This window comes from Schistocerca serialis, chromosome 3 (genome assembly GCF_023864345.2).
Source record: "Schistocerca serialis cubense isolate TAMUIC-IGC-003099 chromosome 3, iqSchSeri2.2, whole genome shotgun sequence".
In the NCBI taxonomy this organism is placed as follows: domain Eukaryota; kingdom Metazoa; phylum Arthropoda; class Insecta; order Orthoptera; family Acrididae; genus Schistocerca; species Schistocerca serialis.
The window spans coordinates 79879232-79895513 of record NC_064640.1 but is presented as its reverse complement, the minus strand read 5'-3'; the positions used below and the strand labels follow the sequence as shown (position 1 = coordinate 79895513).

At 36.4% G+C, this 16282-nt stretch overlaps 1 protein-coding gene across 1 annotated transcript in view; it reads right to left on the bottom strand.

The window, feature by feature from the left end:
• Nucleotides 1-10307: 10307 nt before the first annotated feature.
• The window catches only part of LOC126470686 (forkhead box protein P1), a 724940-nt gene continuing 718965 nt past the window's right edge, over nt 10308-16282 (bottom strand). Inside the window, exon 18 of the mRNA XM_050098687.1 lies at nt 10308-10849. Within this exon, the coding sequence (XP_049954644.1) occupies nt 10567-10849 (283 nt within the window). The 3' untranslated portion in view covers nt 10308-10566. The remainder of the gene's footprint in view (nt 10850-16282) is intronic.

The following is a 16282-nucleotide window of genomic DNA, read 5'->3' as shown; positions in this document are numbered from 1 at the left end:
CTTAACCCGATTGTTGGTCAAGGTGCCTTTGGACATCTCACATGACATGGGGTTCCAGCAGGATAGTGCTCCACCACACTTCGACAGTGTGGTATGTGGCCACTTGATTAACACCCTTGGCAACATACTGATGGGACACAGAGGCACAATAAATGTGCCCTCTCACTCACTGGACCTGACATCACTGAATTTTCATTTCTGTGGGCACATGAAAAGCATGGTCGAGTCACTATGAGTAGCAGCTGGAGTAATCCATGATATTCTGGGAATATTTCCAAGGGCTCAGCAGGAAATCATCAGGCAATACACAAAATGTATCGAATTTGGTATTGGTCATATTGAGCACCTTCTGTAAGAGAATTAAACCAGTGTTTACTAACAGTAATGTAGATTGTCTCCTTTACTCCTTGCCTAGCTTGTGCTGTCAAAACTGCTTACATCCTTCTTCACATTTCAGAATTGTTAGAAGACAAATGAAGTGTTTTCAAATATAAGTTTATTAGCACAATATGCGCACATGGTACCCATCTACCAACCACCATGCCTTGTAACATACCTTTTGATACACTTCCATGTAATGTATACTAAACACACAATCATCCACAATAACAAAATTACAAAAGGCCCCTGATAACTAAGGTCCATATTTGAACAATAGTGAATGCAGATCTATACTCAGTACTAATATCATCCATACACTCTCTCTCTCTCTCTCTCTCTCTCTCTCTCTCTCTCTCTCTCTCTCTCTCTCTCTCTCACACACACACACACACACACACACACACACACATATATGAAAAGAACACTTAATAATGGGAACTATATTTTTACTGGTAGATGCTTGCATACAGTCATAGAGATTATGAGATTTTAGATAAATAAACACTAAAGAAGAAGTGAGCAGCCATGGTAGAGGTTACTGAAACAGGATAAAAGCTACGTCTACAAAAAAAGGGATAAAATAAACAAAAATATAGTTTGATAATTGTTATGCTAGCATAACTGTGGAATGATATGAGTAGAAAGTTGACATCAGGTACCATTTTTAATGACCAGTATTCTCTTTCCACGTCTAAAGTTGGTCTTACTTTCCACTATCAATTAGTGTCCCCAAAACACTGGTTATTTATAACTAAGAATAACTTTTCTTCCAATAAAATTTCATACTGTCATTGTAATAGGAATCAAGGCAGTCAGTAAGTGATGAAAACTAAATCCATGACTATGAATCTCATATCAGAATAAATTGCATGGCATGTACAATAATGCCCAAATAAAATGTATATACAACTTTTTTGATGAATGTTAATTAGACAAAATGATTGCACCCAGAAGACATAAACAGATGGGGTCAAAATCAGAAGGGAGCACATCAGTCTGTTCCTCCCTCATGTGTGTGTATGTGTGTGTGTGTGTTTAAATAAACAAATAAATTTTGCATCCTTCCTGTTTCTGTTTCAATGTGCACAATGAATAATTCTTACTTTTTTCTTGTACAACAAGTACACTGATTCATACATTTTCATTTTAAATAAAACTGATAGTAAGCTTAATTATACTCTTTCATGTGATTTTCAAAAAATGAAATATATAACTAAATGCTTCTGATTGTTCTGTTTCCTTAGCATTTTTTTTTTTAACTGTGAGTATATCGTTTTGTGTTATTTGCAAATAGTTGTGTCGTATGTCTGCTTCTTACCTCTATTTATATACTACTTCATTTACACATGAAGGAAAAAAAAACTTGCAAGACATGCAGGTATGAGGCAGCTCATCATAAACACTGGAAGTCAAAGCTATTCTGAATTGTACTAACACTTGCATCTAAATTCATTGCTTCAGTATTTCCTCATCTATCTTATTTTCAAGTTTTTTATTTTTCGTCATATCAAAATGGAAAATTACTAATTTAATGAACTTCTGAAAGTAGACTGACCTCTGTTTCCTCACAGTGAGTATGTCCTTAGGAACAGAACTATTTAACAGGCTGTACAAATCACCTGCATGTGCTTTAATGTTCTCATGTAAGTTACCTGACCTCCTAATCCTGCTACTTTCAATTATTTTCCTTTTAGTTATAGTCTGAATTTTCATTTATTATTACACATTTATTCAAATAGCAGAGCATGGCCCTTGTTTAGCAGGAGTATATCCACATCATATATGAACTGTTAATTTGATCTGCAAGTTTAAAACTGTAGAAAATGTGTTTTTTTTCTTCTGTGTAATAAATAAAGTAATTTTCTTAATGACTAAGTATTCTGGAGAAAATTGGCAAATATGGACTAATGAAAATGGGAAAACAAATGCAAACATGCACTTGTGAATACAGACTGTTAACAAACAATTAAAGAAATGATAGCACATATAGGATGGTAGAAAGAAACAAAAATATGAAAATACAATGAATTATTCAGTAACACACATAAAAGGAAAGAAAATGCTACAAGTAACAAGGAGCTTACTGGGTGCAGAAGCTTACACAATGTAATTGGGCAAATATAATGCCAAATAAACTTTACATGTAGAACCAATATGAGAATATAACTTTACTTCCTCAATAAATCATAATGAGATTACTAAAAGAAGGATGAATTATCAGCTATCAGGGCAGTGTGTGTAATGGTAGAAATATGCAGTACACAAGAAACGAGACTACTTGACCCTATTGTGATTTCCACACATCAACTAATAAATTATACATTCTTGTTAAGCATTTGAGAATGAAAGGATTTTTTGGTGTTGAGAACTGTAAGCGGGAGGGAAAAAACAATATCACATCATATTCACAAGTCATCCTCACTACATAATTTCCTCCAGACTTTCATTGTTATTACAGTTTCATCCATTTTACTGTCATTGAAGTAATTTTATATATCTGTTTGGCCTATTTTTTTGTTCTGTTCATTGTATTCACAATATGGCATTCATAGCACTGCCAAGAGCCTTGTAACCACATCTGTGGACTGACTTTTACACTCACTCCCTCTCTTCAACACTAAAAGTCCATCTAAACACTAGTTGGCAACAAATGGAAATATGTGATGCCTCTTTAGATCAATGTATCCATAACAGTTTTTCTTGGCAAGTACTTCTAATCTGCATCTTCCAATTTGAAATTTCTTTGGGCATTTTTTTTATCTTTCAGCACCACACAGTGTCAACTTTTCATAGAGCACATTTCATTTCTTATCGTCACACTGATAACCTTCTTTAAACAAATGTGTCAATGTGTCATAATTTCACTTGTACACTGAAAGAAGGTTTACTTAGGTGTGTAAATTAAATTGACATGATAATTATGCACATGCAAGAGGTTAACATTGTGAATAAATCACATGGTAGTAACAATGTTGTTAAATCCAGCAAAGACAATAGTGAGCAGACAGATAGCGGCTATTTGAAAATTAAAAGAATATAGGATGGTGGCAATGTAGAATTTAGTAATTACACAAAATGATTACTCTGGTAGGGATTGTACCAAATATGACATAGAGAAGCAAACTAATAGCTACTGTTTTCTTTTTCATATAAATAAGATTATAAAAAAATGGACATATGAAAACCTAATTGAAGAAATTAGGATAATTTTACCATTTATGTAACAGAAAAAATAATGCTTTATCCAAATTACATTTGGGTAGGTGGGAAGTCAATATTTATTTATGTACAGAGCCACAGAATGATAATGTGCTGAACAGATTAATTTTGATCAATAATAATGTTAATTAACCATAAATCCATGGATTGATGTAAATGCTGCAGAAAAAGTGTGTTCCACAAGGAATTAATAATATTAGAATCCAAAACCTGATCTGACATGTCATCCATCACCCACATAATCAAGACATCATTTTGGTATCCGATAAGTTTTCTGTCATAAAAAAGGTAGGAAAAGGTTTGAGAAGATGTAAGAAAATGTGATTTCATCATATCTTATAGCTAAAAGTTCCATAATCCACTACTCAGTCTGCTGAAGCAGCATGCATTAAGATGTTATAATCACTAACAAATTAGAAAAAAGCTGATGTGAAGCTACTGAAGCAATGGAACTCTACATTAACTATGTTACCTAAAGCCATTTGTGATTCAGAAAAAAATGTATTAAATTTATATATTTTTGAATATGTTATCATAGAGGGTACATTTACAGCTGAAAACTCATTGTATGTAAATTACATTATTCTGCAGTTTCTTAAGTCTCTTGAAAAATGATTGTAAAAGACCAGGATATAACTCATCCAACATTTCTATTGAAATTCTATTGAAGCTGTTGATTTACTCTGATACATGGATTTCAATGTACTTCTGTATCACTTTTCAGTAGTCATGTAATATCTGAGATTGAGCTGTTTTATTTACTTAAACAGACCATTGCAGAGTTTTGGAAGTCTCAAAAATTTGGAGAAGAACTCTTTTTCAAAACACTGTGTACTAGCCAATATGAAGCAACAGAACTCATATATTTGAAAGGAAATGATACATAATGTGGCAACTGTAATATTATTATTGTTTATTGATGATTGGAATAAGCATATTTTGAAGTAGAAGAGGTGAAAATTAGAAACAGCAGTTACATTTATGTGAATATAATAGTAATGAAATATACAGATCAATTAGAAATGATTTCAACACACACACACACACACACACACACACGCACACACACACTATTTTTCTGTGTAAGAACAGTGAAAAGATAGAAAAAGAAATTGGAGGTGAAAGAGTTATGTGGCACACAATGTAAATAAAGTGTCCCTCTTGAGGGTCATCAGAGCCTTTTCCCTAATGCCTCTAAGATATTTTCAATTTTATTTTTGTGGCATGCAGGTTTGGTCTCTCAAAACAAAGTTTGCTTAGAGAGTATTCCATGTGTTGTCAAGGATCAACAAAAAATATCACTATGGCTCTCATTACAAACAAAATGTTACTGAATGTGTAGGTTTTCATATCCAATTGACAGGGCAACCTCAAAGTACTTTGGTGCAGCATTCAGTTTAAGAATATTTACTGTTAGTGACAGCAATATTACCAGCACAGTCTCAGTAAGCAATGTGCTGTGTTGCACTGCATTCACAGTCCCATTATACAGTAATCTTACCGTCTTTTCTGAAAGATCTAACTGTAACTTTCAATAAATATCTTTCACCTAAATATTCCATCAGAATAAGCTGAAGGTGTTCAACCCCCTGAGCACACAATCTTACACTTCAAACAACATTTTGTATACAATTAAATCCAAAATAATGTTTACTGTTAACACTGGATATCACATAGAATGCCCCCTGAGCAGTTTGCAAACAACTGAAATAACAGTCTTAGCCATTTGTTGTTAAAATGATCAGCAACAGAACCACACAAGCATGAAACAAGGCCTTCACTGGCTGCTGATATAAAACTTGCACTGTTAGCTGATCCAGAAAAAAAGAAACAAGCAGTGTCAACATGAGTATCAACACTTGTTGTGGATGCTCTGTCAGCATCAGAGAAAGTGAAAACAATAAAATCATATGAAATAAAATAACATCCTCAACAGCAGCAACAGAACATCGAACAACAGTAGCTACCAGCATTACCAACAACAGTAGGAGAAGCAGTAAATAATAGAGAATTTATCATTAAATTGCTTTTGCCTTGGAGCATCAGTCTGATATTTTCTGTTTATGGAGGATAAACTTATAGTCATTGAATCTAATACCTATGACTTAGCATAAAATTACTGCAGAAAACTGAACATAAGAGGTGATGTTTGGAGAACTGAATTTTTACCCTATACACCACCTATCTTCCAGATCAAATAACATCTGTTCACTAATACGACATAAACTGTTTAATAAACTTCCACTACTTGTATGGGGCCTTCCTGCATATGCATTTAAATAAGGAAACCAACTATAGCTAGCTGCTCACCCATTCCCAAGCATTTAAACAATTGTAGTGTAATGTTGTCATTTCAATGGCTAACCCACTTTACTGTTGCATTTATTACTGTGATCACTCTATTATGGTTTTAAAAGATGAAACCACCATCTGACTGTGTATTATTATATTTATCTTTTGTACTATCCATATTTTGGCTTTGATGCCATTATGAAGTACAATGCTAAAGGTTGTTAGGCCATTATTAAATCATATTTGTTAAGGCAGTCCAAAGAAGGTAAACAAGGATAACACATCTTGCAGATGTGACTGTCAAAGAATTAGTCACATCTTAAAGACATGTGTTACCCTTGTTTAACTGCTTTGGACTGCCTTAACAAATATAACTTAATAAAGATCTAATGACCTTTAGCATTGTACTTGATAATGGCATAAAAGCCGAAATAAGGACATTACAAAAGATAAATATAATAATAAACACTCAACTGGTGGTTTCTTCTTTTAAAAAGTATTCCATGACTGTGGCTCAATGCCATCAAATTTACTATGTGTTTGGCATCATCCATTATTATTATTATTATTATTATTGTTATTAGCATCTGTTTGATATAACTCCACCTACACACCACATAAACAGAATATATTAAGAAAAAAAAAAACAGGGAAAAGGTTCATATCATCACTTACGATGACTGTCAACATATATGAGGCCCTGTCAGTATCCCTTCACAGAAAACAGAAAGTTAGTCCAGACAAATGAGAAGGAACTAGTACCATGCAGCACTGATACATAATGTTTTTCTGAAAGGTTGCATTCAATGGAAAAGACACATCAGTACTGATTTATGCCACTGTTGTAAAATAGTAGTTCACATCCATTCAAATAATATTTAACTTTGTGTTTTAGCTGAGAGAGAAAAGTGAGATATGACACTCACACACCTATTATTAAATACCATTCTGCTTCTTTGAAATGAGTACAAGTTTACCCTATGAGGATTTGATGGTCTTTCATGGGCAGTCACTTTCTCACATATGTTCAAAATCTCCTATGGATTTATGCCAGAATGACTTTAATATGTGGGGATTATACAGGATGAAATCATTGTTAATAGTGAAAACTGACATCAGCAAAAGTATACAACACTAGAAGCAAGAATATCTCAGTAAACATGGGCCCACAAACAAAAGCAAGGTAATTATGAATTTGGGGTTAAAACCCTCACTGATTCCAATGTGAAATATTGTCCTTGTTAGTATATGCATAGGTATTTGAAATGTAAACTTCTTGATTAAGTGCCCATCTAATAGTGCTGAAATTTCATCTGTGTCTCATGGTTGGCCAATATGGTGGATGCATATTGGGGTACCAGAACATTTTGTTGCTGATGCAGGATGAAATCTAAAGCATCAACATGGCCTAAGATGGAAGGGTTGAGCAGGGCATTTACCTTGGCCTCCAATATCACCTGACCTCAGTCTTCTAGATTTTTCTGTTTGGGATCATCTCAGAATTTACAACACATCTGTTGAAACAGTTGAAGAATTGGAGCAGCAAACTGTACAGTCTTGTCAAGGTTTATGAGATGTTCCAGGGGTGTTTGAAAGAATTCGTAACACTTTGCAAATACAAGTGCAATATTTCATCCAAATGCAAGGACAACATGTGAAACACCTCCTGTAAAAGACATGAATGTAAAGTAAATTGCAACACATAAATGCTACAGCAGTATTGCATTCTATTTCTGGTAATGAATGTACAGTAAATTGCAACACATAAATCCTACAGCATTATTGCATTCTATTTCTGGTAAATGTAGATCATGTAGGAAATTTGAACCTACTTAAATGAGGACCTGATCAAAAAAGAGAACATTTAAATTAAATCAGAGCAAACTAGAACAATACTGACATCAGTGATGACTCTTAATCACTCATTTACAGTTATCTTGCATCTTCTGGTCATTTGCAGACCCATGTTTACTGGAACATTTTTTATTCTATTACCATACATTTTCACTCATTCCAGTTTTTGCTATTAATTATGATAAACCTTGTAAAAATATTTGTAAATAAATATGTGTATTTCTTTTGTAAGTTTAATGAATAAACCAATGTTGGGAAGAAAACATCATCACAGTTAATGTATAATTGGAGTTGGATTGTATGAGGACAATCTTTTGATGAAAGATGTAAAGAAAACTTACGTGTATGGCAAAAATATTCCATCCCTAATATTTTTCTCATAATGGAAACCACAATGAGTTATGCAATTATTTCCAAATTGTGCATAATCTGACAATTTACACCAGAGAATTATAGAATAAGTTGGTTTATGAGAAAATTGTTTTCCTGTTTGATGCTGACTGCCCTGCTAATAATGGAGGAAGTCTCATAAAATATTATTATATTGTTTCGGGTCTTTGTAAACACCATGTCAAAATTCATTTGACACACAGAGCAATAAATAATGTAGACTGTATCCTAACATACCTGATCTCTGCCATTATTAAAACTAAAATGCAGAATTACAATCGTGTGTAGATGACACAGTTCCACCTTCACAAATTATAAGTTTTATCAATGTACAGACTTTTTATGTACAGGTTAATGACTTATACAAAGTAACTACTATGAAGCTCAATCTTCACTTGTAACAGTGGATGAAAAAGCAACCAGTACTAATGGCAGCCGAAAACCTCAGGAAGTGTATGTAGCTGTATACAGAAAATAAATTACTGATATCACTACAAAGTAGCAACTACAAGTAATCCATAAATGATCCTGAACAAAATCAATATTTTTTATGTTATAAAATAATTCCACTTTTTCTCACTCCTATGCTGTTTTGCATTTGGAAAAAGCTTTTATTATTGTGTAGAACATTGTTTGTAAGAAGATAATTACTGTCATTTGGTTTGCTATCATCAAAAAAATTCATCTGCAGTAGCCACTGATTTGAGGTTCTTGTTATCATCAATTAATAATATAATTCTGGTGAAGTTTATTCGTGGGTCTTACTATGATTAAAAATAGAGAATGTAGATCAGAAAAAATACTTTCTAAATGCTCTTATTTCTTCTTTTTTTTTTAAAGGAAGTGTTCAGAATCTGATAAGGTTTTCAAATACTTCTACACATTTTCATTGTCAGCAGCAGATTTGTATGTTACTCGTAATGCAGTAGCACTGGTTTTGTTGATGCTGACAAATAAACATAATTTCTTACCTACACATCCATACATATGAAACATAAATGAATTTGCAGTTGATAAAACATCACATATAACAGATTTCTTAGACAGCATTTAATATATAAACAATACTTTAAACAAAATCCTTCCCCTCCCCACCTTTCTCTCCCCCCCCCCCCCTCTCTCTCTCTCTCTCTCTCTCTCTCTCTCTCTCTCTCTCTCTCTCTCTCTCTCTTCACTCATGGCACAGCATCAAAAGCATGAGAGAAAGACAGACAGACTTCTGCTTTCCTGCTCCATGTTAATATGTTGTGTTAAGTTATTAACACAGTAAAGCCATCTGTTAAACATTCACTGTGGTGCTGCTAAAAACAATGCTTATACATGTAAACCATAGGAGTCAGAACTCCATGTCTTCATGTACAATCCGTTTCATTTCCTGCTGATTCACATAATTCATAGAAATTCCAAACCAGAAATGCATATTAAAATTTTCAGAAAGAGCTTGTCCCATATTAACTGAACTTAATAAACTCAAAATAGACAATGTGAAAGCACTGCTAGTACTTTGAAAGATATTGTCATCTATAAGAATAATGGGACTCAAATAGTGGTACTTACAACATTTAAATTCTGATAATTTGAAAATATTGTTTTGTAATTTAAGCAAATGTAGTCATATCCTGAGCTATTCCATACAATATGTCATTAAACATTTAATTTTTAACAAAATGTTCCTTAAACCTACTTATTAAAACTGTAATAGTAATTTTTATTCTGATTGCCTTGATGTGTAAGATACTGAACAATACACAGAATTTATGTGCTTTCACATACAACTGATTAAATAAAAACAGTTTTCATGTAAGAAGAAACACTAAATTCATACATTCAAACATGGAAGAGACTCATTATTCAGTATCTCATATCTCACATTAGCAGTCAACATACTGCATGATCAAGTTGTGTATTGCAGTTGTTTGTGTATAGACAGTTTTATGAAATACTCATACTTTCTGTCTCTTTCTTGTATAATCAGTCTGAGGAATATGTGATTCATGTTTTTTAGTCAGCTGCCTGTGACACTGCTAGAACAATACATTGTGACAAACAAGTTTTCTGTATAACATATATAAGCTGTGCTTTATACACAATTGTTGTTTCACATACATACAGTGCTCTTAATTAATTTTGTACATATTTCTTCATTGGCACACATACTTGCACACATAACGTTTACTCACACAGCCAGGAAATAATCTATAGTTTTTTTTTTTTTTTTTTCATTTTGATACGGACATTTTGTTTTAATATACAACACGAGTGTTTTTGAAATAATCGTTTTTTCCGCACAGATATGAATTAACTCCTGCACTGTCTTTCAAATTCATTGCACCACATTTGTGGCCATACACGATACATTTACTTTTTTGTTAACAGTATCATTCACATTAAAAAGTGGATATGATTAAAATCAGGATGCGATTTTCTCAACTATGCTTCCAGATTTTCTTCAGACACATCTGGAACCATAGATAAGTCTTCAGCCATCTCGTCTGGCTCTTCAGATTCATGTCCATGATCCAGCTGCATCCCCACTGTAGCTCCAGGTACAAAATCTCGCTCCTCCCCAACTTCCTCCACCTCTTCAGCATCTATTCCATGCTCCATTATCTCCCTCTTGATTAAATGGACAAGACCATCATTGTCAGGATTCATAGATGGTGTCTGCAAGGCCTCTTGCTTGATATGCATGAGTGATCCATCCACCGAAGATCTGAAAGAAATCATGTGTTTGGAATGAATTGTTTTTCTAACCTGCCTAGTAGACATGATAATAACTAGGCTATGATATTGTCATTATTATGTGGAGAAGATACAAACAAGATATTTATCCCGTTTGTGAATCTTTCCATTTTTACTGCTATGTAAAGAGTATGTTAAATATTGTTTGTTTAAAACAAAAACACACACACACACTCTTCTCAGTATTCCAACTGTAATAGTGGCCTTCTTTCATAGCCATACATGAAGTAGCGTGCCTCAGAGTTACACCATTCAGGCATAATGCTGATGTAACTGTCATCTGATCAGATGGAAATGCTTCACAATATAAGATGATTTAAAAAAATGCTCAATACATTCTAATTTTATTTAACTGATCCTTTTAATATTATGATCAGCTGGTCATACTACAGCACTATTAGTGCTTTTCCGGGTTCATCAACTGCAACTATCCTCAATGTATCTTTTTCTTCTTTCACAAAGCTCAATTTTCAGTTCCCCACTTTGTCTTTCTCTTCAACCAATTATCTTTTTTCCTGCTTCAAAGACAACTTCTGTGCAAATGGCAACATATATATTGGACATCTAATGAGAGTATGGTAACACCAGTTAATGAACTTTAGTTATTTTAAAACTTTTGAGGCATAGCAATAACATTAATAGAACACATGTGAGACTTCTAAGCACTAATCTACATAATAAAACAAAACAAAATATGAACTGCTCAATCAGTGATCCGTTCACACTGGTAAATAACTTGACTAAAAGAAGGGATAGGTTGATGGAAGACATCCTGAGGCATCAAGGAATAATTAATTTGGTAATGAAGGGAAATACATGTGTTTGAGGAAGGGAGGGGTGGAGGGCAGTGGGCAGGGAGGGTGAAACTTGGGAGGGACACCAATGTTTAACAGTAAACAGGTTCAAATGGATGTAGTCTGCAGTAGCTATGCAGAGATTTACCTGCACTTCTCATTTTATAGAATACAAACGTTATTAACTACAAATATGTTCTAGAATGGACTTTGAATTTTAACCCTAGGAATACCAAGGCATTTTCCATAACATACATTACCGGGGGTGGGGAATTTTGTTTGTAAGTAAGGTTTGTGTGTATAGCTTATAACTGTAACATCATGAGTGTACAATACACAGGGTGGAGAAAAAATGTGTCACAAAATTTTAACCCTGGATATCTGATGCCAGTAGGAACCAAAATTACTAATATTGCATAGGTCAACAATGCACCATTTTTAAACTAGGAAACTTGGCACCACGTGCTTTGATTGGCTGTGGGATTGCCCCTGTTGCTGTTCATAGGTTGACGCGAACCACCCAGAAAAGAAGAGCAGTTAATGGATTGCATTCAATATACTGCCAATCACATCAGGGTAATACCAGAGATATTTGAATGAGTTCGGCAAAACACTGTTCGACGTTACCAACCTTGTGTCATGTCAGATGGTCGCCAGTTTGAGCACCTGCTTTAAGTAAACAATGTCCTAGCAACAAAAAAGGCCCTTTTCAGGGCAGACACAATTTGTAAAAGACTTTCTGTATGAGTTTGTTCCCAGTACATCTTATCATGAAACTAACAGTGGATGTGTCAGGACCTCAGAGGATTCGCCCCCAGGCCCCCAGAGTGGAAGGCTGGCACACTACCACTGAGCATGGAGGCCATCTTGGATACATCGCGATCTCCAGCAGGAAAAGCATTTGCGGTCATGCACTGTCCAGAGCATCCAGCAACAGGACAATCCTGCAGCCAATTGGATTGAGTGACACCAAGTTTCCGTGGATTAAAAATTGTGTGTTGCTGATCTACACAACATTAGAAATTTTGGTTCCTACTGGCATCACCTATCCAGGGTTAAAATTTCGTGACACAGTTTTTCTCCACCCTGCTCCATTTTTAATTGGTGTTTGGAGTGGCATCTCTGGGCAACAATTGGAGCTACAAGTTGATCAACTACAGTCTGCATATATATATTTGTGTGTGTGTGTGTGTGTGTGTGTGTGTGTGTGTGTGTGTGTGTGTGTGTGTGTGTCTTTGGAGCTTATGGGTGCTCAGCGGTGAGGTTATCAGCGCCCTTACACTCATTGAAACAAGCAAATGTGAAGAAAACCTCTAAAATTGTGGCACACCCATGCACTCAAATGGACCACACAATCACTCCATCTCATAAGCGCTAAAACAACAGAAAAATAGTAAAAGCAGCCATATCTGAGCCTAAACCACAAGTAAAACAACAAAGGAGCTAAAAGAAAGGTAAAGGGAAATATTGCTAGCTGACCACTTACAAAAAACATGAATGAGCCAGTCACCCTAAGACTGTCTCCCTAAAATCTTGGGAAAAATATTGGACAATTCAAAAAACTTTAAATTTTGAACCACATTCATTTGAGCGTTAATTAAAATAGAGGGCAGATCTGTTGGCAAATCTGTGACAGCCTTCTGGTTGGAAAATAAAACACACTCCAATAAAATATGGCACATAGTGACCTGTGTACCACAAGCACCACACATTGGAGGCTCCTCTCATCGGAGCAAGATACCATGTGTCCTAGGGTTGTGGCTCATGCGAAACAGGTAAGGGGACATCATCCTATCAGAATGTAGGTATGCCACAGCCATGTTGTGCGCTTTACTAGGCAGAGCTTATTGTCTATCACTTCCAGCTACTCATCCTCCCACCAGCACAAGACTCTGGATCTCAACAGCAAGGCTGTAGCATGCAGGTGGGCAGCACACTGAAATAACTGAGGATCATGACATGCCTCCTTAGCTGCTAGAGCCACCCTTTCATTCTCCACAATGCCCATGTGCACATATACCCAGCAGAATGACACCTCATTCCTCAGTCATTGTAGTTGGATGAGGGCATCCTGGATATTAGGGAACTACTTTATCTGCCGGGTACAAACATTGTAGAGAGCGAAGAGCACTCAAGGAATTGGAGCAGACAAGAAATTTAGCACTGGAAGAACATATCATCTGCTCCAGTGCTCACAAGATCACATATAATGCTGCATCAAAGACAACAAAGTCTTGAGGCAGACAGACCTTGAGGACACAATCTCGGATAATAACAGAGCAACCAACAGAGTCCTCCTGTTTAGTTCCATCTGTAAAGACAGCTACATAGTTGTGGTGCTTATATAAAATGCCAGAAAAAATGGCATTAAAACAGATGCAGGAGTGCAGTCTCTCCTGCACTGCACTAAATCCATAATGACTCTAGGCCTCTGTGGTAACCAGAGTGGCAGGTGGTTAGCATCCTAGCTTTGAGGCTGGACATGCTCAATTCCAAGTGACTCCAGCACATGCCACACATGGATCCCAAATGGCTTTGCTGCTCATGGACAATGGGAGAAAAGGCTTTCCACAGGGTGATGAGCAACATTATGGTATGTGGGTGTATTTGGAGCTGTGGGGAACTTACATGCCTGATGCACCATGAGGAATTGCTGCCGAATTGTAATCAGTGGTTCACCAGCCACAGCAAAGAGACTTCGTACGGGCTGCCAAATTCCCTCACGGTGGACAGCGTCATCGATCTTCAAATACCAAGGCCTCACCAATCCATACACTGTGCACCCATAATCTAGCCGCAAACACATGCAACCCTATAAAACTGGAGCAGATGCACCCTGTTCGCTCCCCAAGACCTGTGGCTAAGGCATTTTATGATGCTCAATGCTTTCAGGGTCATGGCTTTCAGGTCCCTCAGGTGCAGCAACCACGACAATTTGGAGTCAGCAATGAGGCCCAGAAACCTCACTAAGTCTCTAAAATGGTGAATGGTATCCCTCATAGGTAAGGCAGGCAAATGAAGAATACGACAAGAATGATTAAAATGAAAACACACACACACACACATATCCACAGTAAACTGAAAACCCATTATTGAAGCCCACTTCTCTAACCTCCACACTGTAAGTTGCAACTGACAGCTCACTCTTGCAATGCAGGAGGAGGAACAGAAAACAGCAAATTGTCCACAAATTAAGGAGCATTGGTTCAAATGGCTCTGAGCACTATGGGACTTAACATATGTGGTCATCAGTCCCCTAGAATTTAGAACTACTTAAACCAAACTAACCTAAGAACATCACACACATCCATGCCCGAGGCAGGATTCGAACCTGCGACCATAGCAGTCGCATGGTTCAGGACTGAAGCACTTAGAACCGCTAGGCCACCGTGGCCAGCCTAAGGAGCATTGTTCAGGACTCCTTACAACAGACATGATACTGTTTATGGCGATGGCAAAGAGGGTAACACTTAAAACATTGCCCCAAGGGACACCATTCTCCTGCTCAAAGTGATCTGATGTGTGTTACCAACTTGGGTCCTAAAAAGCTGGTGAGACAGGAAAGGCCATATGAAGATGTGGAAGTGGCCACAAAAGCCTCATTGATGCAGTTATGTGAGAATACTTTTTCTCCAAGTAGTATACTATGCCTTACTGCTATCAAAGAATATGCTGATACAGTAATGTTTACATAGGAAAGTCTGCTGTCAGGTTGTCCACAGTGGACCAAAATCTCCGAAATCCAAACTGAGAGTGACTAAGGAGTTTCCTGTTCTCTGACAATCAGACCAGACTATGGTTAACCAATTGCTCCAGGGACTTTCCTACATAGCATATTATGGTGATACTCTGATAATTACTGTGACATGTGAAGTCCTTTCCTGGTTTCAGGAGAGGTATCAAAATTGCCTCTCTCCATGAATTGGGGATGTGAACTGACTGCCAAACAAATTAAAACATCCAAGGAGGATGTCCTTTGACACTGCTGGCAAATGTTGAAGCATGGAGTACCAGATTTTATCAAGACTGGGTGCGATATCATGAGTCTCAGACAGTGCCAATTCCAACTCACACGTGTAGAAAGGGCAGTTGTAAGATTCAGAACTCCGGGAACTGAAGTCCAACTTGCCTCTGTCTACAGTGACATGGTAATGGCAGAACAACAGAGCATGGCTAACACTGGCGGTTGTTTTCACAAAATGCTCTACCAGCATCTGAGTGATGTTTCCCAGCAATTTTGAAGATACCCCTGTTTCATCACTGCTGCTATCAGTAAATGACTGTGTTCACTAGAAATCCTCTGAATGCCTTCCCATAGTTTTGTTGAACAAGTGGATGATTGCTAGAGTCCAGGAATGCTTGCCATGACCTTTCCCTACTCTCCTTAATTATCTGTTGAGCCTTGGCTCTTGCAAATAGAAAGGCTATGACATTGTCTGCTTTCAGGTGCCATTTAAACTATCGAAGAGCTGCATGTCTGTCACGGACTGCTGAACAGCATTCATCTGTCCACCACGGTATAGATCATCTCCTAAGATGATCTGAGGACTTTGAGATCAGTATCTGGTTGAACAGCATCCAGTTATTCCTGCTGACCATCGATTTTGATG